We start from the raw sequence: 23,820 nt of genomic DNA on the forward strand, positions 1-23,820 counted from the left end.
CTTTGGTTATGCAAACCGATTGTTTCAGCAGCTGTCCGAGTGGCTGGTCTCAGACGATCTTGGAGGTGAACATGCTGGATGTGGAGGTCCTGGGCTGGTGTGGTTACACGTGGTCTGCGGTTGTGAGGCTGGTTGGATGTACTGCCAAATTCTCTGAAACGCCTTTGGAGACGGCTTATGGTAGAGAAATGAACTTTTATTGTGGACAGTCTAAGGCACACCTGTGCACTAATCATGGTGTCTAATCAGCATCTTGATATGGCACACCTGTGAGGTGGGATGGATTATCTCAGCAAAGGAGAAGTGCTCACTATCACAGATTTAAACTGGTTTGTGAACAATATTTGAGGGAAATGGTGATATTGTGTATGTGGAAAAAGTTTTAGATCTTTGAGTTCATCTCATACAAAATGGGAGCAAAACCAAAAGTGTTGCGTTTATATTTTTGTTGAGTGTAAGTAAAATCACAGTGTCAATATGGAAATAAAGTGTCAGCATTTTTAATAACGTTCAGTTTGAATCACAAAGACGTGATCTCAAAGCATTTTATGGAAAGATCAGGTCCAGACTGTTAGAAAGCTCACAGAGACCCAAAATTCACCCAAAACATAAAACTACAAGCTTTTAATAGAAAGAAACCTCAAGCAGAACCAGACCAGAAGGAGAGTGAAACAGGGAGTCACAGAGGGAAAGATAAAAAAAACAAAAAACAAAACAACACTTCATTAATTCAATCATTTTCTGCCACTTGTCTTAGTTACAGTGGCAGCAGACCATGCAGCTCAACCCACACTTCCCTATTCTTGGCCAAGTCCTCTAAGTCTTCTGGGGGAATCTCAGGCCATCTGGAAAAATACAATCCCTCCAGCATGTTCTGGGTCTTTTCTGGGCCTCTTCCCAGTTGGACGTGCCTGGAACCGAGGGAGATGACCATGGGGCATCCTCACCAGATGCCCAAACCACCTCAGCAGGCTCCTTCCAGTCCCACCTAGATATTAGAGCACAGAACACTCTGGGGGAGGGTGTAAACCCAGATACCCAGAAGAGGACACTCATTTCAGCTGTTTTATCTGTGACCTTGGTCTTTTGGTCATTACCCAAACTTCATGACCATAGGTGAGGGAGGAGCATAACTTGATTGGTAAATTGAGAGTTTTACCTTCTGGCTCAGCTCCTTCTTCTTCCATCCTTCCACGATGGTCCAGGACAGAGTCTGTGAAACATAATAATAACAATAGTATTGTTCTGTCAGATCTGTCAGATGGGAAAATCACTCATGACCCTGGAGCAAGGTCCTTAACTCCCAAGTTTCTCCTGGTGTGCAGCTGAGTGTCTTGCATTGCAGCACGCTATCAGTCTGTGTGTGTGTGTGTGTGTGTGTGTGTGTGTGTGTGTGTGTGTGTGTGTGAATGGGTGTATGTGAGGCATCATTTTAAAGCACTTTGAGTTTCTAATTCAGATGGAAATGTGCTATAGAAATGCAGTCCATTTACCATTTAGTGGTAGGTACAGTGGTAGGTACAGGTATTGGGCAGCAGGGTGGTTCAGTGGTTAGCACTGTTGACTCTGCAAGAAGGAATGGTGTCTTGGCCATGTGGCGTGTTTGTCTGGCCATGATGCACCACACAGGTGTCTTAGTTTTGAGGACCCCATGACCTGGAGAAGGCAAAGATGACAGACACAGTCCAGCTGGGTGCAGCAGAGGGAAGGTTACATTCAAGAGGTAGAGATGAACTACTTATCCTCCTGGGTGGTTGCCGTCCAGGACCCAAGGTGGTTCCGTGGTGTCATGGATGTGGTGATTCTCCCAGATCTAAGTTCTGCAATTGACAGAGAGCCAACTTCAAGAAGCTGTTCTAGGTGAAATCTTTCTTTCTGTACACGTGCAGCTGCATTTTGGAGTTGAACCATATGGACACCAAATGGAGAGCATTTAGGAAGCAACCTGATAATAAAGCATAACAATAATTCAGTCTCAATGAGACAAATGCATGGACTAGTTTTTCCTGTATCCTACTGGGACAGTTTTCATGATACTCTGAAGAAGAAATGGCTGTCATAGAGATATTTTATATGGAAGACAAGAGACAATGATGTGATCTTTGTAGAATAAATGGATTGTATCTGCATACAACATGCTTAGAATCATTTAATTTCTCTGTTATGCAGCTTGCTGATTGGCTATTCTATTTGTGTTTGTGTTCTTTTATTAACTGTACAGCAGCTGAATCGTTCCTTTAACATGGAAATAAGAAATGTAGCGTGACATAACCACTGGTAGGAAGACTCAGATTTCAAAGCTTTCATTCAGATTTATCTCATCAGTAACAGCTGTAATCACTAATAGGAAACAGCTGCTCCCCCCTACTGTTATCTACTCACAAACAAAAGGAAACATACATGTAATTTGGAAATGCCAGATTTAAGTCCACCACCTCACCACCACCAGTTGGTCCCTGTTTCACATCTGAAGATAGGCTCAGCCCCGCCTTCTTCCAATGGCAGGATTTGGTATCTATGTACCCCTACACAGTCGTGACAAGGACCTATGCCAGACACTATTCTAGGATTCTGTACAAAATCTTTATGAATTAAAATCTTTAACTTTTCTTGTCTCCTATGATAGAACTGTCTCCTCCCTTCACTTCAGTATCACAATCTGATTTTCTGTCCTTCTTTCAGCCTTCACTTTTTGTGCTTCCATCTCCTCCTGTCCTTGTCTTCTTGTCTCCTCTGCAGCTTTGTGCTCTCTCTCTCTCTCTCTCTCTCTCTCTCTCTCTCTCTCTCTCTCTCTCTCTCTCTCTCTCTCTCTCTCTCTCAGTTCCTGATGGTGTCACGGTGAAGCACTACAGGTTACACCGCTGACATGCATTCACTCACGGTTGTGTTCCGTACTGTACGGCTGCACTCTAACCTCGCTCTGAAAGGCTCGTCTCTGCCCATGGGCGAGCTTCTTTGTCTGTCCGTCTTTATTTATGTTGGTTTTTCACAGGATGGCTTGTCCCCCTCCTTCAGAAGGAGCCCTCTCTGTCTCAGTCTTTATTTTAATTCACTCCCTCTTGGCACGCTGTTCCTCGCTGTCTATTGAAGCTGAAATGAATGCAAGTGTCAGCAAGCCCCATGGATTTTAGTTATTTATGTTTTTAAATTAACATGCATTACAGAGCACAAACGACTGTGTGTATTTGTGCTGAGAATCTGCACTGTACATGTAGTTTCGTGCATGCATGTGAGTGTGTGCATGTGCACGGTTAATACACATGAAGCACACAGGAGATCTTTGAGCTGACGATGGTTGTGCTCAGGGACACTCAGAGGCTCATCGTTCCTTTTCTAGCAGCCGACAGCAGATTCACCACGGCCTCTGACACTCACAGAGAACGTGCACGTGTGTGCACGTGAGCATGTTTCTGTGTGTGTGTGTAATGGAGCTGCACTTGGTAAACGATGATGTCCTTCAGCTTGAAATGCTGCAGCAATTCTGCGGGTGCTTGAGCACATGCAACCTCTGTGTCCTAATTAGCAAACGAGCAGACAAATTTTATTTATGACACTTTTAAAACTGCAGTTACAAACTGCTTTACGAGTGAGGAAATAAAAAGAAACCTCAATGTGAGCCCTCTGAGGCCATTACAGCCGTCACATCAAGTGATGCTAGACAGCGTTCAGAACTCAGTTTTTCTTCAGAAAATCTATCGCGCTTTGTGACATCATAAGGTTCAAAGGGATAAAAGGAAATGCTGATATCTACAGACCCAGATTACTGCCAAAATAAATTTCTCTCTTCCAACATTCAAGCAAAAATACAATCAAAATTATGTCAAAATTCATCCCTTACTTTGAGATTTCACAGATAAGTGGAGGTACGTGGTAACTAGGGCGTGACGCTCACAGAGAGCAAACCTTCGCCAACACAAGTTTACAATTCCATAAATTTTTATCTTGAAAAAACATGCTGTTAGAAGTTTCTTTTCACATTTTAAATTAGATGTGATCAAATGTCAGGAGGATGTATTTAGTTCATCCACTTGAATCAAAGTTTTGTTGTGGTGTTGTCAGGGTTTTTTTTTTCCAACTTTTTCATATTCTGAATTCTTTTTCAAGTAATTTTCACAGAACATTGCTTATCTCTGCTGTGCACAATTTGTCATTGCTTTTTGCCACTTGGTTTCTGACTGATAACTGGAAGACAAACAGGTATAAAATTGGAACCTCCATCCAATTGGTGGTGTAGGTAAATTGATAACAGAAAAATGAGAGTGATTGAGTCACATGTCATTGAAATATAATGCAAAATGTACATCACATGGGCTTTTCAATATTAAATTCAAATGTCCACAAAATCCACAATCCACATCTGATCCGGATCAAACTTCATCAGGCAATAGTGAGTGCCAGGCCGCACCTCACTTTCATATATGAGAGTGACTGGGGCACATTTGATTAAGATATAACATAAAATAGACCTTAAATGAGGTTTTCAATGTTAAATTTAAATGGTCACAAAATCTGTACTTTGTCAGCTGATAAAGGATACCATCCTACATAATGCTATCAAATATGAAAGAAGTACAATCTTTTAGAGAGTTATGCATTTTTGAAAATTTGTTCGATGTTAGCAGATAGGTATTTTTCCAATTTTACAAGATTTTTCCTGACTTTTACCTTTGACCCATGACCTTGAAAATTGAATCAGCATATTAATCCTCTGTAAAATTTCATAATGATATATGAAAAAGTGTGGGTTATAGGCTGTTCACAAACACAAAAACAAACATGGTGAAAACATAACCTCCGCCCAACATCATTGACAGAGATAAAAACTGCAATGGTTACAAAAAATCTGACAGATGAAGAAAAATGAGTTTCATGAAGAAGAAAACAACAAACACAAAAATATATAGGTATATTTTTGGGGAAAAAAAGGCTGTCTGAAGACAAATTCTGAAAATTATGCTTACTAGCAAACTACTTGCCCTATGGGCAGGAACTTTCCTAGGTGAAGATTTCTAATGCTGAAATACTCGTATATCCTGGAATGGACTTAAAATGCTCATTTTGTCATTTACCTGCTATATAATCATCATGATGGGGTCATTTGATGGAAGACTTTTGCCATTTCACAATCACACTGGTCTCTGGTGTTTGTGCAGTGATGTAAATGTAATACATTTCCAAATCAGTATCAGCAGCAGTGGTGGGTGGATCGATCCAAATAGCAATAATATAGACACCAATGCTGCATTCAGAAAAGACATGCACTGAAGGGGGGACATTTCATTTTATTTTTTGTATTTTATTTCCTGAACACACATTGTACTTGAAATTCTACTTGTTTTATAACATTTGTTGTAGAACGATAATTGTGTACACTTTGCTCATTTAAGAAAAAAAAATCCAGAAAAGAAGTGCAATGAAGGGAGAATTTTTTTTTGTCTTTTAGTTTCTGAACTTTCTACATGAAAAAAAAAAATAATTTAATCTGTTCTAAAATGATAATTTTATGCACTTTATTTGAGAAAAATCCAGACATGACAATGTATGGTGAACATTGTTTTGTTCCTTTATCAAACTTTCATTATGATAATAAAGGATCTGTTTACCTATAAACTTTGCCCAAATTCTGTCCTGGGTTTTAATAGTCCAAAGGAAACAAAACAAACAAACAAACAAACAAAGAAAAAAACACTTAAAAGGTCATGAAAATTCATTCAGATTTAGCAATTTGATGATGTATGTGCCTTAATTATTTAAAAGTAACAGTTTTGATATCTGCGATACTGGCCCTGTATTTACTTGATATTGGCTTGATACCAAATCTTGCAATATCAACAGCACTAATCACCACTTATCACACTCCACTCTCCTATCACAGAACCTCCGGCTGCACAGCGTTGAAGATTAAAGTTTCCTCTTTGACTTCACGGTTCTTCAGAGAGATTTTTAAACACTCATGGTCCAGGCTAAACGGCCTGTTCACTGTGAGAAATGCTGTGTTTTCAGATTCAGTGCTGATTAACACTCCTGGTCAGATGGTGGCGGTAACGCAGCTGTTGCTCTGCCAACCGTCATAAAACTTCACAGCGTTATGGCTTGCTAGCATGCTATTACTTTAGGCTGAGATGATAGTACCTAATGCCATATAAGCAGTGGTGGGCATAGCTAACCAAAAAGTTAGCTTCGATAACTGTTGTATGGCTGGGGGGCCTGGCTGCCTTTTTGTTTCTGTCTTTTGTTTTTCCTTCCAGGTGGCTTGCATTTGGGACTGAGTGGCTGTGTTGCTGAGGTTATCAGGACCTCACCCTGATCACCTGCGGCTCGTCAGGACTCACAGCTGAGGTGCATCTATATGGATTGGAACATGGTGGCATTTAAGACTGGAGTATACAGTGTGTATTTGCCAGAGACTCGACCTTGTGACCAGACGGGTGAGATCGTCATCTCGGGAGCCATCTCATCATCAGTGGATGCAGAGAACGTCCAGGGTTTGATGCACGGTCTGTGAAAGAGGAGGGGGTGAGGTCTCACGCTCGTCAGCACACTTCCTGAGGTACGTTAGATTTTGTGACTAACATTTATACAGTCAGTAAATGTGGTGTCCCTCACACCTTTATTATATTGAGCTGTATGTTAGTCATGTATCGGCTTCCACTGCAGTGGAGTTTTGTGAACTGGATGTTCCATGCCTGCAGGTTGGGAAGCTGATTAGTAATCAAGCCAGGAAGTGTTTGCTGTTTGTACACCTTTAAGTGTTCTCTCTGTGTGTAGAGTGTGGACTCACATAATGGTTCCTTCTTTCACAGACTCGGTTTGTTGCGGCCACCTAGGGGGTGTCGGCGGGGTCCTTGGGTCCGAACAGCTTCTGGCTCCGGACCGTTAGCGCTGCTGGGAGCGCACCACGCCAGACCGCACTTTCTGTTATTTTTTTATCACTGTTATGTATTAAATTCAGTTAGCCTTTGTACCGTGCTCTGCTTATTTCATACTGGGTCCTTCAAACGCTGGTCGGTTCTCCGAGCTGCGTCCGACACATAACAATAACCATTAATCAGATAACTGAAAAGTTATCTTTTATGATGATAAACCGATAAACTGCTAAAAAAAATTATCTTTATTAAAGATAACCGATAACTATTAGTATTGATTTGGACGCGGCCACATCAGATTATACTGTCGGCTTCTGATAAACCAGTTTCACTTTAAGTGCCGCAGGGGCTGCTGGGTAAATTCAAGGATCACAAACACAAAGAACGCACGAAAAATGAATGAATAAAAAAATGTTAAAATTAGCCTGTTTTGTTTTTCTGTCGAGTGGACAAGTCACTGTAACATCCAAAGTGAACCTGAACTACACTACCCACAATGCTCCCTGTGTCGACCGGCCAATCACATTTTGCGCTTAATGATGACGTCATCAGCAAGTGACAGGCAGCCAGTCTGCTCCCTGGCTAGAAACACACAACAAACGGACTAAAAAAATTAAAAAGAAAATGTTATTGGACTGAAAGTTATCAGAACTAAATTTATCAGGAAGATAATTGGTCCGATGATGGTTTTAAAACTTATCTGAAAAGCTAATCCGATAGCAAAAACATTAGCTTAGATAATTATCTGCTATCGGATTAGCTGAACTGTGCCCACCACTGCATATAAGTATGAGTGGCACGCAAAAATTACCCCCCCCCCCGCCACCCATGTTATCTCATTGTCTAGTTAGACAACACAGAACGAACTAATCAGATGTGTGATGCGGGATCAGACGGACATTTTATGAATTATAGTATAGATAAAGTCACATTTTATTAGTGTAGCAGATAACAGAATATTTACAGAGGAATTGTGCAAATGGTGATAGAAGCACCAAATTTGACACAAATACACCTTAGACATTACTCTTTTGAAAAAAATGATTGGCCATTTGAATTTTCAATAGGCAGCCAGGTAGGGGTCAATTGACTTACAGAGGAGTCAGAATTAAAAGATGCTCCAATCATATTATTTGTCTGATCACAAAGATTTCAAAAAGATATAGCTTGGACTATCTCTGACTGAATGTTATGGAGTTATGGGATAAAAACAGAAAGAATGGTGACAAAGGTCAATTCGGGTTTGTATAAGGGTCAAAAGTTAAAGTTGTTCTAATTTTGTTAAAAAAAATAATGCAAATTATTGGTTGAGTTAATGGGGTTTTAAAAAGGAATAGTTTGGACCATGTATCATGCTTAGTTATCATGTTAAGATATGTCACGTCATAGAATCTAGTGGACATCGACCTTTTTTGACCTTTACTTTGCAGACCAAATATTCAACACAGTCAAAACTATTCTATTTATTAATATTTGTGATTGCTTGGTATGAATGAGGCAGCACAGTGGATTAGTGGTTAGCACTGTTGCCTCACAGCAAGAAGATCATGGGATCGATTCCCACCTGTGGCCTTTCTGTGTGGAGTTTGCATGTTCTCCACGTGTTCGTGTGGGTTCCCTCCGGGTGCTCCGGTTTCCTCCTGCATCTTAAGACATGCAAGTTAGGTGGATTTGAAACTTTAAATTGTCTGTAGGTGTGCATGCAGGTGTGAATGTGTTTGTTTCTCTGTATGTGGCCCTGTGACAGACTGGCGTCCTGTCCAGGGTGAATCCTGCCTCACGCCCTGTGACTGCTGGGATAGACTCCAGTCCCCTGCGACCTGATCTCGGTTGAAGATGAATGTGTGTGGTATGAATGAATTCAAAATTATGTCACATAATAAAGCACAACTCAAAAACACAATTACGGACATACGTATGTATATTCATTCATTTTCTGCTGGTTTTCCAGGTCCATGTTGCAGTGACAGTAGACCAGGCAGCTCAGTCCACACTTATCACATATATATTGACACTAAACAAAAATATAAATGCAACACTTTTGTTTTTGTTCCCATTTTTCATGAGCTGAACTCAAAATTCTTAAACCTTTTCTATCTACACAACATACATATTTCTCTCAAATATTGTTCACAAATCTGTCTAAATCTGTGTTAGTGAGCACTTCTCCTTTGCCGAGCAAGCAGATGAGCTTCCCTGAGATTTCAGGTTTCTGGCAGTTTGTGCCGAAATTCTTTGGTTCTGCAAACTGATTGTTGCAGCAGCTGCCCGGGTGGCTGGTTTCAGATGATCGTGGAGGTGAACATGCTGGATGTGGAGGTCCTGGCTGGTGTGGTTACATGTGGTCTGTGGTTTTAAGGCCAGTTGGATGTACTGCCAAATTCTCTTTGGAGACAGTTTATGGTACAGAAATGAACATTCAGCTTGGGACTCCAGCAAGGATGGTCGCATTCCTCCCCTCTCCTCTCCTCCTTTCTGTTCTCTATTTCTGCTCCGACCAAACTCCCAGCTTCACCAGACTATGAATCCTTCAAATTAAGATTTGGATTAACCATGGAATTGATCAGCTGGTCTCTCAGTGCTATTGACACCATTTTTTTCGACAAGGAAATCAGGGCTGGGGGACCCTGCGTGCCCTGATGGCACCTACCCGACGCCTGAGAGAAATGAAGTGTGGCATGCGTGGCTCCATTCTGAAGATGTTGAGGATTCAGTTCTATTCGCTTTTATGGTGGGACGTTTGGCGCTGACTGGTTTGTGCACTGCCCTGACCCACAGGAATATTAGCAAGACGGCTGCTCGTCCCCTCATCTGTCCATCATGATTAATGAGTTGGGCAATGCTGTGTAAACTCAGACTGCGTGAACTCTTGAACTCAAATGCAAAATGGATACCATCTTGGAGCATATCGCTGCATTGCAAAGGAATTTGGACTCTAGACAGTCAGAGGTGCAGTAAATGGAATTTTGTATCTCTCCGCATAACATCAACATGGCAGCCTTATCGGCTCCTGGAGGTCAAATGCCCTGCTCTTCCCCTTGGTGAAGGAATTTGGCACCCCCTTCTCATCTATCTACCCCCCCCCCCCCCAGCCTGCTGTTGCCTAGCAACATCAGACTTTACACACACATGGACAGAAAAGGACAGAAATTTAACTTATCTGCACACGACGCATGTCTCCCTCCCTCTGTCCCCCCCCCCCCCCCCCCCCCCCGTGTCTCTCCACTTCCCTCACCCTGGCTTCCTCCCTACTACCCTGGAGGCAGCATGGTTTTTACTGCTGCAGCCTTCAACTCCCCAAGCTGGCGGTACGGTTCCTCCTGCTGCAGCCTTCACCCACTTTGCCTCAATTCGGATGACGGACTGCTTCAAGTTTAGTGCACATAAACAATGCCAAATGTATATGTGTTGTCTTTAATTCTGATGTGTCCCATTATTACTGTAAACTAGTAATAATTGTGGATTAATTGCTGTATTTTGTCTGAGGTAATTGGAGTGTAAACGTAATTTTGTTGTTGTTGCACTCGTGTAATGACAATGACAATAAATCTCATTTCTCTTTCTCATCTCTCTTCAATTCATGGGCAACAGCTCTGGTGGACATTCCTGCAGTCAGCATGCCAACTGCACACTCCCTCAAAACATCTGTGTGCTGTGTGATAAAACTGCACATTTCAGAGTGACCTATTATTTTGGCCAGCCTAAGGCACACCTGTGCAATCATCAGGCTGTCTAATCAGCATGTTGATAGGCCACACCTGTGAGGTGGGATGGATTATCTCGGCAAAGGAGAAGTGCTCACACAGATTTAGGCGGATTTGTGAACAATATTTGGGAGAAATATGTCTTTTGTGTATGAAGAAAATGTTTTAGATTAACGTTCGTATTCGTATTAACCGCCACGGTGCTCCGTCACCTGACGCTATTCTGGCAGAGGGAGATGAGATGCAAAGAAAGCGCACAGGCAGGTATTTGAACAACGCCCTTCGTAATCACTCCATCCTACGGCTCACATGTTATCACAGCAGAGAATCAAAGCTCTGAAGGTCTGGATGAGTCGCACCTTAAAGTAGAGCCTCTGAAACAGTGCGGCTCAGCAGGATTTCATGTTGCGCGTTGTTGCAGGCATGCATGTGCGCTTTTGTCCATTCATGAATGTGTGTGTCCGTGCTGCAGGGTGTGTGGGAGCTTGTTGTTCGGCCTGGGAGCTGTGAGCTTATGAGAGATCTCCTGTCTGCACGCCTCAATAGCTCCATTATTCATAACACTGCAAGCCGACAGTGTGGACGGGCCTGAGAGAGTGTGTGTGTGTGTGTGTATGTCTCACGTTTCCTTATTTCACTTTGATCTGTGGATCAGAGCAGCTGATTTAGTTTGTTCATTTAAAAATGCAGAATCTTTTGCGTTTCAATCTTAAAAACACGTTTCATGCACTTTTATAGTTATATTCAGGTTTTGCTGAGTTTATTTATTTATTTTTTGGTTGACCTTTGTGCTGACCCTGTTTCCCCTTCATGCTGGTGGCTGCAGATGTAAATTAAGTCGATTTGTTAACCGCGGAGCATCTGTCTGTTATCCGCGTCTCCCTCCCGAGTAGCGATGCCCTCAGAATGTGCAGCTTGCGGCCATTTGGCCAAACTAACGAGCAGTTTTTACTTGGAGGGCAGATGAAGAAGAAGCCAGAGAAGGAAACAAAGAGTGAAAGTGAAAAAAGAGAAAGCAGACTTTGTTGCTGACTGGCTGCCAGCTGTGAGGTGCGACATCATAAAGGAGACTGTTTCCACTGAAAGGCCGTATTGTTACTGCTGACCGCAGAGTCCAAAGCTCTGTGAGCGTGCACGGGCCTCATGCACGCTGCTCGTATACACATAGCTTCACAAACCAATGACCTCATTTCAGATTCTGCTGTGGTTCACAGAACCAGTTTCACAGCTGAGGTTCAGGATTATTGGGGATTTTTGCCATGACAATAACAAATCTGTCACTTCTCAAAAATAACTTCACAGACATTATTTTTTAATAGTTTTTTCAGTCTCTGTCCAGTCTCCTTTGATTGGAACCCGAGTCCAGCTATGGAGTTTACAGTATGATAGGAACCATGAGTTTAAAGTTTGGATAATTTAATACTGATAAGTTTTTGAAGAAAAAAATCAACACTTTCTGTTCTCAGTTCATCTCTCTGCCACTCAGTGACTTTCTCATCCCTTCATTCATGCATTCATGTGGGCAGATATCAGTTAATACCCCCGTCACACTCGAATGCTGTACAATGAGGATTCAAGCCACATTCGGGCAAATTTGAGCGGCATTTGAACTCCTCACACAGCAGTTGGCACATTTGTACGGCCAGGACACATGCACTCTACACTTGTGTTGCGCTTGTGTTGGAAAACAATTGAATGGAGGTCGAGGTGCAGTCGTACCGCAATCTGACTGCAGTCGTAATATTCATATGGGAATTCAAAGCATTCAGAGAGCATTCAAGGGGCTGTTTGAATTGATCAAACACATCGAATCCTGTTCAAATGTCCCGACTGTGCCTACACGCACCTCCCCGTCACACTAGAGCACGAATGAGCCCAAATACAGCAGGAATGGACGTTTGAACTAGATTTGGGCAAATCCAAGCTGCATTTGAAATCCACGTACAGCATTCTTGAGTGCAGTCCACATGGTTGGATACATTCATGTGGCCACCTCGAATGCAGAGCTGATGCACAGCACTGGCAATCTCATGGTCTCCTGCGCCTTTCAGTCCCACCATAATAACAGCTGATTGAAGTGCTGCGCATGTATCAGGTTGGATCTTCTGGTCAGCCACCACACGTGTGGGTGCACATACCATCTGATCGCTTGAACCCGTCTGGTTAGCAGGGTGTCTGCCTGTCCGCTGAACAGCTGATGTCCAGAGAGAGAGAGAGAGAGAGACAGACAGACAGAGAGAGAAGGAGCGGAGAGGGGGGCATCCAACCCATGAACTGACATGTAATCAGTTCATGGGCTGGATGCCATTTGACATCCAGCAGTGGGACATGGTGGGTCTTCAGAAGTGCATACCACAGTGCTGCTCTGCCACGCCCCTCCATTGCTTGCCTTCCACCCAGACCTCGGGTGGCATATTCCTGTTGCATTCTGGCAGGACCTTGAAATTTTTTTCCAAGGTCAAAAATTTGTGGAATTGGAAAGTTGGCAGAGGTTTGCACTCTACGGGCACGGTGCTCTAGTATGTTTGTCGTGAAACCTTGTGCCAATGATGTTACAACCTTAAAGACAGTTTGCACTTTTATGTATGATTTTAAAAAAGAAAATATTTTTGGTTTAATTTTCCACTGAACATTTTTATTTTTATGTTTTTGATGTTGGTGAGTTTATCCCTTCAGTCATTGTTCATGCATTTTTTATAATTGCAGATAAGCCAGTAGAGTACACTTAATAATCTGTACTGCAAAACAAATATTCCCTTCCTGAAAACTAGAAAGTTTGCTTACAGATAAACCATGAAAATGTTTTCTGAAGTACTTTCAGGGACATGTGCAACAGACTGCTTGCATGTCAACATGCTGACATTAATTTGTGCATGGGTGCATGTGATGCATCATTATAAAGCACTTTGTATCAAATGTAAAATCACTGTAGAGATGCAACACAGTTCATACACAGCTCTTCTGTCTAAGTCAAGACAAGTAAACGCAGTTCTATGAAGTCTGCCCCTCTGTTATTAATACTTAATATTTTATTTAATATCAATGTTTAACATCTACTGTTTGGAGTGATGACGGGAGCCAACGAGCTGGCAGAGGGACAGACGTGGAGAGATGGAGGCTGGCACCAGGCACACAGTATCATACACACACGCACACACACGTGTGCGTGGTTCATTTCTGTGGTCAGTGTGCATTTTGGATTGTGTCTCAGTTTTGCTGTAATGTGAACAGATTATAGTGTTGGTGTAGTAATGGGCCTGGCACACAGACAGCCTGGCAGGGGCATCAATCTGGCTCAAACTAAATATACCTCAGACGCCTCTGTGTGTGTGTGTGTGGGTGTGTGTGTGTGTATACTGACCATCTCTAAACTTCCCTCTATCTTTTTTTTTTTTTTTTATAGGTGTCTGTGCACGTGCGATCTGTGTGCCAGTTTGGATTTGAGACTTGAACTCTGTCGCCCTTCAGCAGTGGAGCAGCCGATAGGCCAGCAGAACCTTCCAGAACCAATGGCAGCATCATAAAGATCACACTGAATGTGGAGAATGTGAGAAGATAAAACTGGAAGAAACATTTAGTGGAAAACACTGAAGCTCCGCGAACAACAACAACAACAACAACAGTTTGGAATTCAAATGCAGCACCAAACCGTTATAAAGCAAAATCAAACTGTCCCCGAGGCAGGTGGATGGTTCTGACTGTGTGATACAAGCAGGACCGGAGAACATCTGGCTCTGAATCAGAGCGGGTTTATGAGCAGATCCTGCAGAAAGTCCATCACGGTTAAGTGACGACACTTGACTGAATTCCAGCTTTGACATTGTCACGATGATGACCGTGATGATGATGATGGCGGTCATGGTGGTCACCTGCAGCTCTCTGTTTCTGCTGGGGATGGCCGCCACTCACGCTTCCTCTGGCACTGTGACTCGATCCCCCTCCCCCTCCCCCTCCTCCTCTTCACCACGCATGAAGCTCTCATACAAAGGTAATGAGTAAAAAGCCGTTTTGGCTTTGGGAGGCAGTTTGTGCGTGCTTGTGTTTCTGTGTCACGATGGTATGAGAAAGTGTGCTTAATTTATACAACCCCTGGCAAAAATTATGGAATCACCGACCTCGGAGGATGTTCATTCAGTTGTTTAATTTTGTAGAAAAAAAGCAGATCACAGACATGACACAAAACTAAAGTCATTTCAAATGACAACTTTCTGGCTATAAGACACACTATAAGAAATCAGGAAAAAAAAATTGTGGCAGTCAGTAACGGTTACTTTTTTAGACCAAGCAGAGGGAAAAAAATATGGAATCACTAAATTCTGTGGAAAAAATTATGGAATCATGAAAAACAAAAGAACGCTCCAACACATCACTAGTATTTTGTTGCACCACCTCTGGCTTTTATAACAGCTTGCAGTCTCTGAGGCATGGACTTAATGAGTGACAAACAGTACTCTTCATCAATCTGGCTCCAACTTTCTCTGATTGCTGTTGCCAGATCAGCTTTGCAGGTTGGACCCTTGTCATGGACCATTTTCTTCAACTTCCATTTTTAAGTCAAGACTTAAAACCTATTTTTACTCTCCGGACTATTTGCAGGCCATGACATTGACCCTATGTGTCTTTTTGCAAGGAATGTTTTCACAGTTTTTGCTCTATGACAAGATGCATTATCATCTTGAAAAATGATTTCATCATCCCCAAACATCCTTTCAATTATTGGGATAAGAAAAGTGTCCAAAATATCAACGTAAACTTGTGCATTTGTTGATGATGTAATGACAGCCATCTCCCCAGTGCCTTTACCTGACATGCAGCCCCATATCATCAATGACTGTGGAAATATACATGTTCTCTTCAGGCAGTCATCTTTGTAAATCTCACTGGAACGGCACCAAACAAAAGTTCCAGCATCATCACTTTGCCCAATGCAGATTCGGGATTCATCACTGAATATAACTTTCATCCAGTCATCCACAGTCCACGATTGCTTTTCCTTAGCCCATTGTAACCTTGTTTTTTTCTGTTTAGGTGTTAATGATGGCTTTCGTTTAGCTTTTCTGTATGTAAATCCCATTTCCTTTAGGCAGTTTCTTACACTTCGGTCACAGACGTTGACTCCAGTTTCCTCCCATTCATTCCTCATTTGTTTTGTTGTGCATTTTCAATTTTTGAGACATATTGCTTTAAGTTTTCTGTCTTGACGCTTTGATGTCTTCCTTGGTCTACCAGTATGTTTGCCTTTAACAACCTTCCCACGTTGTTTGTATTTGGTCCAGAGTTTAGACACAACTGACTATGAACAACCAACATCTTTTGCAACATTGCGTGATGATTTACCCTCTTTTAAGAGTTTGATAATCCTCTCCTTTGTTTCAATTGACATCTCTCGTGTTGGAGCCATGATTCATGTCAGTCCACTTGGTGCAACAGCTCTCCAAGGTGTGATCACTCCTTTTTAGATGCAGACTAATGAGCAGATCTGATTTGATGCAGGTGTTAGTTTTGGGGATGAAAATTTACAGGGTGATTCCATAATTTATTCCTCAGAATTGAGTGAGTCCATATTTTTTTTCCCTCTGCTTGGTCTAAAAAAGTAACCGTTACTGACTGCCACAATTTTTTTTCCTGATTTCTTATAGTGTTTCTTAAAGCCAGAAAGTTGCCATTTGAAATGACTTTAGTTTTGTGTCATGTCTGTGATCTGCTTTTTTTTTCTACAAAATTAAACAACTGAATAAACATCCTCCGAGGCCGATGATTCCATAATTTTTGCCAGGGGTTGTAGTAACACACACACACACACACACACACACACACACACACACACACACACACACACACACACACACACACACACACACACACACATCTGGTTTGTGTGATATTCATCCATATCCATTTCAAAGTAAACAGTTCTGAACAGTAGCCAGGCGTAATTTGCGGTTGCTGTGACACACACACACACACACACACACACACACGGTTTTGTGTTTCATCTGGAGTGTTGTAAGTCCTAAGTAGGGAGCTCGATGCTCAACACAACCACATAAACCAGGGACATGTTCCATCAGAAGGAGCCGCCAGTGAAAGCGTGAAGCAGATCAGCCTGGACTTGAGACTCACTGATGCCCGCCTCGGGGGTGGACCCAAGAAAGGTGGCAGTAGGATATTTCACTATGATTTAAGGGTTAAACGAGATTGCTCAGTGGATTAAGGGGTCGGGCAGCCAATATGTAGACCTGGGTTTGATTCCCAGTGATGCCACCTGTCTATGACCTTGGACAAGACACTCTGCATTGTCCAAGTCCACCCTGCTGTAAATGACTTCTAGCCTTGACTGGGGAAGTAAGCTGTGTCGTAACGGTGTCCCGTCCATGGGGAGTCGTAGACTCTCATCTACTTCAGACTGCATATTCAACAGGGCCTTTATATGACTTACTTTTTCATTGACTAATGTGCAATGAATCAGGCAAGGACCCCAATGCAGAGAACCACAATGATCGATGGTAAAACAGTTTTCATTGCTCCAGTAGTGATAAGTAGCTGTATGCAGCAGCAGAATGTGGCCAACAGGAGAGACGGTCTACACACAGGATCAAGTCCAATTCACAGTGTGCAGTCTGAAGTTCAGCTTCACTGTCTGACAGGAAACACAGGAGAATAACCCAGAGCCAGACAGGGTACAGGAACCAGAGTTCATAGACAGCAACAGTCTTTCAAAGGATTTTGCAACAAGTTTGTCCAACACATAGAAAGCAGTTCAAAAACCAGGAAGATTCATACAACAGAGCCCAAGGGAGTAGAGGAAACAAAAGGAGTCCAGAATGGCAGCAAGTGTGAATAAAGGGAGATTTGTAACACTGTAGCTAGAACAGAAAGAGAAGTCCAAGAGTGTAAGTATTTCAATTCAATTTTAATTTACTTTCATTGATATTGCACTAAATCACAACAAAGTTGCCCCAAGGCGCTTCACACAAGTAAGGTCTAACTGCACCAAGTAAGATGGAATCATTAAAATGAAGTGTCGTTCATTTCATTGCAATCCCAGGCAATTCGCTCATGAGGTGATTAAACTGAGAGTCCAGCATTAAGCTACGGTCAGATTACTTATACTCTAAAAAAATGAACCGCTGTCTCAATGAAAAAAAGTGATGTAACAATTTGCATAGATTTTTTAAAATTGCTTCAACTTAACTGGAGAAGTCTTGTGACATTAACTCAGTTGAACATTGAAATAACTTTAAAAAAAATCTGAAATAACTTGAAAAACATTTATTTTTCTCACTGAGATAGCAGTTCCTTTTTTACAGTGCAAAGATGACAGAGGCAAAGCGGCGACCCGTTGTTTATTTTCCATCAGAGTGGGCGTTTCGCAGTGACAAGAGACAGTGGTTGCTCTACTACCAGCTATAGGTGCTGCCAAAATAGAATAGAAGTCTATTTTACATAAGTGCTGAGTGGCGTGACACAACAACTGCCAATCCAAGTGAATAGACAATGTGATGTCAGCTGGTTGGTCGCTGGAATAAAATAATCAAGATGACGGAAAATGTTCCAAAACAGCTGTAATTGTGTAATAATCTAATGTGTTTCTCATATGTTATGTAAAAGTTAGCAAGAAATAAGTACTTCTAAATAATAAAAAAAAAATGTTGTTTTTGTAACCAGATAACACCTCTGAAGTGATGTTGTGATGAGATGTTAGCATGAACGCTCCAGGAACGCCCTGGATTTTCAGCTAATCTGACTGTAGGGTTTATGAAATGACACATCCAAATTCAATTCAACCCTCAAACTCTAGTTTTCAAATTACTGGCAACATTTCAAACATCAGAAGTACAATTTCTTGAAAAGAAAAATAACCAAAAATGAATTAAAAGTCACAGTTTTAGTCAGGTAAGACAAGAATGGACAGTCCAAAGACATTCTTGAGAAGAAAATGCTTAGCTGAGTAGCAGCTAGAACAGCTAGCTTTGCTCAGTCACTCTAGTGATTTGCCAAGGCCGCTAGCTTAGTTAGTTAGCATGTACCTGGCTTGACATTGATCTTACTGAAATAATTTATGATCTTTGGACTCATAGTCACGACCGTTCTCATTTCTCAATCATCATGCATTCAACAAAATTTCTGATTGTAATACCTTTTTTAACCTCAGGGGGGGCACTGCAATTTGCTGTCAATCCTGGCTACTTGACTTGTTAACATTGACTAATATAATCATTCATTTTCTATACTCACTTAGTCCAGTTAAAGGTCACCGTTGGGGGGGATTATATCCCAGTGGCCACTGGGACATGGGGGAGGGTACACCCCTGGACAGGCTGCCAGGCTAGCACAGCTTCTTAACATTAATTCGTTAATATATCATAGAAATAAGTTTTTGTTTGGCATGTTGTTTTCAGTGAAAATGTTTTGACAGATAATTTGAACCATTAATATCTTAAGAGCAGCGAACGTGACTAACACCAAATCACAATTAAAACATTGCAACAGATGCACAAAGAACAATTTCTTAAAAAGTACATGCATTGAATAAATGTCATGTTCAATATATTCATTGCTCTGGAGTGCGGTTATGTGATGCACAGGAATAAGAAGATGTTTTTAATACTGCAGCAGCAGCAGACAGAATCCCTGATGTCAGCTGTTGGGTGGCGTCAGAGACTTAATTAAAGTTATAAATTCACATTAGAACAATAACAAAGTAATAAAGTCAGTTTAACATCTAAGTGAAGCCGGTGTTGACCTGGTTTCTTGAAGTTCCTGGTTAAACTCAGGCCAGACGGACGCCGTCCAAGAAAACCCTTTTTTTTCCTCTCCTGTGACTCAGAGTAACTATTACAGTTTCGGTTTACAAATACAAGTGATTTTTTTTTCTTTTCTGGGCATCGTCTATTCCAAAATTAGTTCTTGCCAGTGTGGCAAGAGAGAAGAAAGTAATTTTTTCCATCAAAAAATTCAGTTTTATTACTTTGACAGATCATCATGAAGTTCACAAGTCAGTCACAGGACAGTTCATAAATATGATTTAAATAATAAAATATAAACTTTTACCTTATAACTCTTTTGCAGCTGCATGGCACAGAAGGCTAATCTTTGTTTTTTACTGTGTTTCAGCAGTTGACACGTTTTCAGTTTTCAACAGAAAAGTGATTTTTTTTTAAAAACTCTTTAATTAATGTCTGGTTTGTTGTTAAGTCTCAGTAAATAATCAGATTTATCTGTAAAAAAGAAGCTGAACTGAATCCCTGCAGGTATTTAAAGCTGTAAACAGGAAATGTTGCTGAGTAAAATTTACTCTGCTGGGACAACATTTGGTCCCAGTCTAGATAGATTTAAATAATACTCTACCACAGGGTTAAAACAACTCAACACAGTGTAAAATCAGCTCTTACTGGAGTAAAACCACTTGCACTGAATAGACGGTGTTGCCGACGGAACGGTCCCCCCTAAAAATCGGTCTGCCCAGCCTTGACTGCGCATGCGTCATTAGCCGCGGTTCACTGATTATCACCTCGTTACAAACTGCACTCCAGTCATCATCTATCTCAGCGACACATATCTGAAGCTTTTGTACAACAGTCATTTCCACATAAATTCAGCATTATTTCATCATAAAAGATGGAGGAAGCGATCAGAGCACTGTGGCTAAGGGAGCTGCTAGCTGTTGCGTTCACTGCACGTTGGTCATTTCAAAGCGTAAAGGATTATCACCTTGTGTCTGCTTAAAACTGACTTTAGAATGATTTAAGAGGTTTTACTTTGTCATCTGATGGTTAATAATCCTATTAATCCATTTGATCACTTTGGGTGAAAACAGTCCGTCCACAAAGCATCTGTGGTACAAACTGATGTGTGCGCTGTGGTGTCAGGTGAGTGGCGTTCGGTCGGCGACACTGGTAGAGCTGATTTCACTCTACAATAGAGTGTTTTTTACTCTATTTAGACTGGGATCAAATGTTATCCCAGCAGAGCAAATTTTACTCAGCAAAATTTACTGTGTACGGCATTTCAAATTTCACAAAATTGACAAAATTATTTATTTTTTTCTGAAATTAAAGCGTTGTAAATTTGTTTTAATTACATCTCATTTTAATAAAGAGAACATGCAGTCATACAGATTAAATGCAAGAGAACTAGCCACCCACTAGCTTGATTTGCGTTCTGGGGCGCGCAAATTAACATCCGTAAGATATCTTGTAAATCATTTCAGAGGTGTTATCTGGGTCCAAAAACAGCATTTTTAATATTAGAAGTGTTTATTTCTTGTTAATAAACATACAGAAATATGTTTCGCCCCTTCAGGGGTTGAAATTCTAAATAATTTCCAGACAGCACAAATTTTTTATCATATTGGCAATATAAAATTATGAATCAGTTATTTACATGCTAAGGAATAAAATTATAGTGGTGCCAAAGAAATTCTCTTAATGACTTAAATCTTAAAAAACCCCAAGGCCACACACCTTTAATGTTTGAGGAGTAACCCGACAACCACTGTTTTTGTAGCAGTGCTTAAAGGTTCTGAACTAAATCATAGTCCAAGACTCACTAGACCAGTGGCTAAAATTTACAAAATTTTTTACCAGTGCTGAAATGTACACTTTACTTCAGGAAATGCAAATCAGAAGAGAAACGCTGTGGTTGAAATTAAACAACCTGTCAAAAAATATGCAAATTAAATGTGGGTTTTATATTCTTGGGTTCAGATTTTAATGTGTTAACAGTAAATACTCCTGGATTCTTGTTTGTCGTACTTTGAGAACATTAAGGAACATTTGACACTATGGTGTGAAGTTCCAGAACCAAAAGGTAAAGTTTTAATCACAATGTCCTTATTTTCGCCCACCAAAAAATTTGGCGGCAGTTTCAAACATGACAGTAAGAATCATTCAGCTGTCAAACACATTTTGATCTTGAGCATCACAATAATTCTGCTGTATCTTATGGCAGTGAATGTACTCAAATGTTCTTTAATTTGATACCTGGGTCAGTATGATTCAAAGATTCCCAAAATGAAAATCAACCAGATGTTCTCCATGTCTCGTTTCCAGAGCTGCAGCAGTTCCTCGGAGTGCGGCGGTTCGATCTGGAGCGTTCCTGCTGCTTCAGCGCTCTACTCTTAGATGAAGAAAGAGGGCGCCTTTTCGTCGGGGCCAAAAACTTCCTGCTCTCGCTGTCGCTGGACAATATTGCCAAGCAGGAGCACAAGGTTGGTCAATGCCTCCTTCAGTCAGAATAGCAAACGCTCCAAAAAGAAAGAGGCTGCTCAGAGAGCGCGCGCCTCTGCCAGTGACGAATAATCCTGTCATGCACATTCAAAATAAAAAAATCAACATTTTGATCACAGGTTTTGTTGACACTTTTTCTTTGGCTGGGAAACTTCATAATTTGAAGCTTTTGAATTTTATTTAAAATGAAGATTGATAGTCTGGATAGTCTGGATAATCTGGATCATTGGACCTTTGACCTGTATGTTTCAGATCTACTGGCCGGCCCTGGTGGACTGGAGGGAGGAGTGTAACTGGGCCGGCAAGGACATCACCGTAAGTCTCCTCTTCTCCACATATTTCTTTGCTTCCTGTTGCAGTGTTTAAATATTGGAGCCAAATGCACAATTCTGGAAACAGATCATTCATTCATTCATTTTTTTCTGACACTTATCCGAGTCCGGATCAATCAATCAATCAATCAATCAATCAATTCAATCAATCAATCAATTTTATTTATATAGCGCCAAATCACAACAAACAGTTGCCCCAAGGCGCTTTATATTGTAAGGCAAGGCCATACGATAATTACGTAAAAACCCCAACGGTCAAAACGACTCCCTGTGAGCAAGCACTTGGCTACAGTGGGAAGGAAAAACTCCCTTTTAACAGGAAGAAACCTCGAGCAGAACCAGGCTCAGGGAGGGGCAGTCTTCTGCTGGGACTGGTTGGGGCTGAGGGAGAGAACCAGGAAAAAGACATGCTGTGGAGGGGAGCAGAGATCAATCACTAATGACTAAATGCAGAGTGGTGCATACAGAGCAAAAAGAGAAAGAAACACTCAGTGCATCATGGGAACCCCCCAGCAGTCTAAGTCTATAGCAGCATAACTAAGAGATGGTTCAGGGTCACCTGATCCAGCCCTAACTATAAGCTTTAGCAAAAAGGAAAGTTTTAAGCCTAATCTTAAAAGTAGAGAGGGTGTCTGTCTCCCTGATCTGAATTGGGAGCTGGTTCCACAGGAGAGGAGCCTGAAAGCTGAAGGCTCTGCCTCCCATTCTACTCTTACAAACCCTAGGAACTACAAGTAAGCCTGCAGTCTGAGAGCGAAGCGCTCTATTGGGGTGATATGGTACTATGAGGTCCCTAAGATAAGATGGGACCTGATTATTCAAAACCTTATAAATAAGAAGAAGAATTTTAAATTCTATTCTAGAATTAACAGGAAGCCAATGAAGAGAGGCCAATATGGGTGAGATATGCTCTCTCCTTCTAGTCTCCGTCAGTACTCTAGCTGCAGCATTTTGAATTAACTGAAGGCTTTTCAGGGAACTTTTAGGACAACCTGATAATAATGAATTACAATAGTCCAGCCTAGAGGAAATAAATGCATGAATTAGTTTTTCAGCATCACTCTGAGACAAGACCTTTCTAATTTTAGAGATATTACATAAATGCAAAAAAGCAGTCCTACATATTTGTTTAATATGGGCTTTGAATGACATATCCTGATCAAAAATGACTCCAAGATTTCTCACAGTATTACTAGAGGTCAGGGTAATGCCATCCAGAGTAAGGATCTGGTTAGACACCATGTTTCTAAGATTTGTGGGGCCAAGTACAATAACTTCAGTTTTATCTGAGTTTAAAAGCAAGAAATTAGAGGTCATCCATGTCTTTATGTCTGTAAGACAATCCTGCAGTTTAACTAATTGGTGTGTGTCCTCTGGCTTCATGGATAGATAAAGCTGGGTATCATCTGCGTAACAATGAAAATTTAAGCAATGCTGTCTAATAATACTGCCTAAGGGAAACATGTATAAAAGTTTAAAAGCAGGAATCACGGTGTCAGTAGACCAAGGAGTTCATCCCACACTTCATTATCCTTGCCAAAGTCCTCTAACTCTTGGTAGGGGATTCCTGAGGTGTTCCCAAGCCATCTGGCAAATATAGTTCCTCCAGTGTTCTCTGGGTCTTGCCAGATGTCTTCTCCCAGTTGGACATGCCTGGACGACCTCCCTAGGGAGATGACCAGGGCCA

At 41.4% G+C, this 23,820-nt stretch overlaps 1 protein-coding gene and 1 long non-coding RNA gene across 2 annotated transcripts in view; one reads left to right on the forward strand and one right to left on the reverse strand.

The window, feature by feature from the left end:
* The window catches only part of sema3b (sema domain, immunoglobulin domain (Ig), short basic domain, secreted, (semaphorin) 3B), a 225,898-nt gene that overhangs the window by 129,788 nt on the left and 72,290 nt on the right, over positions 1 to 23,820 (forward strand). The window contains 3 exon segments of the mRNA XM_034171769.1: positions 13,974 to 14,558; positions 21,625 to 21,782; positions 22,054 to 22,116. Coding sequence (XP_034027660.1) covers positions 14,399 to 14,558; positions 21,625 to 21,782; positions 22,054 to 22,116 — 381 coding nt within the window. The 5' untranslated portion in view covers positions 13,974 to 14,398.
* On the reverse strand, positions 722 to 23,688 carry LOC117511864. Its single transcript, XR_004561105.1, has 3 exons — positions 23,625 to 23,688; positions 6,303 to 6,311; positions 722 to 752 (listed from the first exon to the last, which is right to left on the reverse strand). It is a non-coding gene; the product is annotated as an uncharacterized LOC117511864 (long non-coding RNA).

Source organism: Thalassophryne amazonica, chromosome 6, assembly GCF_902500255.1.
Source record: "Thalassophryne amazonica chromosome 6, fThaAma1.1, whole genome shotgun sequence".
NCBI lineage: Eukaryota > Metazoa > Chordata > Actinopteri > Batrachoidiformes > Batrachoididae > Thalassophryne > Thalassophryne amazonica.